The following is a 2,936-nucleotide window of genomic DNA, read 5'->3' on the forward strand; positions in this document are numbered from 1 at the left end:
GGACGTGTCACCAAGTCGTGTGAGAAAAGCCTGAGAACAAACGGGGCCACTCCGTCTCCAAGGGCTCTCCCTTGAACTGGGCGGAACAGCCTATTAAGGGCTTACTTAATTACTTTAATGACTCTGGACAGGCTTTAAAATGCAGTCAGCGCTGGGGCAGGGGAGGGGCAGCGGGGGGAGCCGCGGGCTGCAGGCTGCGGCGACGCGCGGGCCGCGCCGGGGCGCGGTGAGCGGCGGCCCCGCGCGCTGCGCCGCGCCGGCCTCGCTCACGTGCGCGCGGCCCCGCGTGGGGCGGCCCCGCCGCGGCGCCCCGGCGGCGGCGGCGGCGGCGGGGGGGACGGGGGCGCGGAGAAAGCCGCCTTCCCCGCCTCGCCCCCGTCCACGCTGATCTTTAATGCATGCCTCTCCCGAGCGCCGCTCTCCCTAATCCTGCGGGAGCGGGCGGCCCCGCGGGTGCCCCCGTCCCCCCCAAGGCGCGGCGGCTTTATAAGCGGCCCCGCGGCGCGCAGGGGCCGCAGTGCCCACCATGGCCTCCAAGCTCAAGGAGCGCAGAGTGAGTGGGCGCCGCCGCCGTGCGCGCCCGCGGGCCGGGGCCGTCGTCTTGCACCGGCCGCGGCTCCCCGCAGCGCTTTTCCCTTAAAAAAAGGAAAAAAAAAAAAAAAGCAAAGCGAGCCGCCCCCCGGCGAGGCTGCCCCCGCCCGCCGCCTGCCCCCGCCCGCGCGGCGCCCCCGCCGCTCGCTCGCCCGCCCGCGGGCGCCCGGTGCGCGGGGAGCCGCCGCCGCGGGCTCCGGGGCTGCCCCGCGCCCTGGGGCTGGGGCCGGATGCGGTGGGGGCGCCCGGGGCCGGGTGCGGGGCCCGCGGAGACGGCGGGGCCCGGGCGGGCGTCGTCGGGGGCGCTAACGGCGCCGCTAAAGCGCCCCGTGTGTTTTGCAGAGGACGCCGGTGTCCCACAAGGTGATCGAGAAGCGGCGGAGGGACCGCATCAACCGCTGCCTCACGGAGCTGGGGAAGACGGTGCCCATGGCTCTGGCCAAGCAGGTAGGCTTGGGCGGCGCAGGGCCGCGGCGCCGCCGCGCAGCAGCCGTGACGGCCTCTCCCCCCGCGTTGCAGAGCTCGGGGAAGCTGGAGAAGGCGGAGATCCTGGAGATGACGGTGCAGTACCTGCGGGCCCTGCACTCGGCGGACTTCCCCCGCAGCCGGGAGAAGGGTAGGTGCGCGGGCGCGGCCTGGATGGGGCGCCGCGGCGCCGGGCGCGGCCCCGCACCCCCGGCCGGCGCCGGGGCCCGACCCGGGCCTGAGAAGCTCAGCTGCCTCTTGCTTTCCAGCAGAGCTGCTCTCCGAGTTCGCCAACTACTTCCACTACGGCTACCACGAGTGCATGAAGAACCTGGTCCACTACCTGACCACGGTGGAGAGGATGGAGACCAAAGACACCAAATACGCCCGGGTCCTCGCCTTCCTCCAGTCCAAAGCCCGCTTCGTCGCCGAGCCCCTCTTCACCTCCCTGGGGTCCCTCCCCGAGCCGGACTTTGCCTCCATGCCGCTGCACGCCGCTCCCGAGTGCGCCGCGCACAGCCCCGGCGAGGCCGCGCTCCCGCCGCCCGCGGGGGGCCCCTTCGCCTGGCCCGGCGCCGCCCGCAGCCCCCCGCTGCCCTTCCACCTCCCCGGCGGCGCCGCCGCGCCCCTCGCCGGACCCGGCCAGCAGCGCGGCGCCTTCCTCCCCTCCGTGCAGGGCCTCGACCGGCACTACCTCAGCCTGCTCGGTCGCCCGCACCCCGGCGCCCTGGGCCTGCCCGCGGCCCAGCACCCCTCCCTGCTATAGAGACTGCGCCCCGGCTCACCCCTATTTATCGCTGCGGGCCGCGCCCGGGCCCCCGCCCGCCGCCGGCGCTCGCCCTGCGCGTGCGGGGGGCTGCGCGGCGCCGGGGCGCGCTGCGCGGGGCCGCGCCCGGGACCGGGACCGGGGCGGCCGCCGCCCGCCCCACCTCCGCGTGCGGTGACTGTACGCGCGGTGCGCGGCGCTCGGAATAAATGTTTATAGCGACTCCCCCTTCTTGTTTCCGGGAGGGGACTCCAGCGGGTGCGGTGGGGGGCGGGGGGCTCCCCGCGCCCCGCCAAAAAGAAAGGTAAAAGCGAGAGAAACGGTGCAGGTGAGGGTGCGGCTGGGGCGCGTCCGCGACCCGCGACCCGCGGCGCTGCCGCGCAGCTGCGCCCGCACGCACCGGCCGCGCTTCGGCACCGCGGGCGGGCGGGGAAGGCTCGGCCCGGCCCGGCCCGGCCCGGCCCGCGGTGCCGGTGCCGAGGCGGGGCAGGGCCGTGCACCCGCCTGGCGTGTGCGGCGGCTCCGCGCCCGGCGTCGGGAAAGGCCCCGGGGCTGCCGGGGGCAGCGCGTCGCGTCCCGCCCCGTCCGTGCGGGGACGCTCGGGGAGGCGCCGCGCTCGCTATGTGACGGGCGTCCGGCGGCCCCGGGCGCTTTGCCGGCCGCTTTCCTCTTGCTCAGAGGACGGGAAACGTGGAGAGAAGGCGGCCGCTACACAGGTGTGGGGCGCCCAGAATAAAGGAAATAAAAGCCCTCGAGACCGATCCCTTGAAGACCCGCGACGGGCGCTGCGCTGGTGGCACAGCTTGCTCCTGCCTTTCTTCAAAGGGCTGTTTCGGTCGCACCTGAACCAAGCGTCCCCAGGCGTCCCCAAACCCTCTCCCAGGCTGGGCACAGACCCCGGCCGCCCCCCAAGCGGCGGCTCCCGAGCCACAGCCGGTGTCCGGCACCGGAGCCGAGCCGCGCCGAGCCGCCCCGGGGCCCCCGCCGGCGCTGGGGGGGCCGGGCCGGGCCGGGCCTCCCCTGCGGCCCGTGGCGGTTTGGCTTTGCCCCGCCGTCCCGGAGCTGCTGATAGGTAAATTAACTTATTCCATTCGCTCGGGAGGCTTTGAGGAAT

At 75.0% G+C, this 2,936-nt stretch overlaps 1 protein-coding gene across 2 annotated transcripts; it reads left to right on the forward strand.

The window, feature by feature from the left end:
• Positions 1–863: 863 nt before the first annotated feature.
• On the forward strand, positions 864–1,852 carry HELT (helt bHLH transcription factor). Of its 2 annotated transcripts, none has more exons than XM_067297137.1 (3): positions 864–1,038; positions 1,111–1,207; positions 1,326–1,852. In XM_067297137.1, exons 1-3 carry the CDS (start codon positions 1,021–1,023, stop codon positions 1,820–1,822), a joined length of 612 nt encoding a protein of 203 aa, XP_067153238.1. In that variant the 5' UTR covers positions 864–1,020; the 3' UTR covers positions 1,823–1,852. The 2 variants fall into 2 exon arrangements, with proteins under 2 accessions (XP_067153238.1, XP_067153239.1); XM_067297138.1 differs by having other exon boundaries at positions 1,329–1,852.
• The last annotated feature ends 1,084 nt before the right edge of the window (positions 1,853–2,936 follow it).

Source organism: Apteryx mantelli, chromosome 5 (genome assembly GCF_036417845.1).
Source record: "Apteryx mantelli isolate bAptMan1 chromosome 5, bAptMan1.hap1, whole genome shotgun sequence".
NCBI lineage: Eukaryota > Metazoa > Chordata > Aves > Apterygiformes > Apterygidae > Apteryx > Apteryx mantelli.

What these genes read in the sequence shown, in the direction of transcription:
- HELT (XM_067297137.1), top strand. An exon ending in CCCCCGCAGCCGGGAGAAGG is followed by an intron (nt 1,208 to 1,325) that starts GTAGGTGCGCGG and finishes CTTGCTTTCCAG; the next exon opens with CAGAGCTGCTCTCCGAGTTC.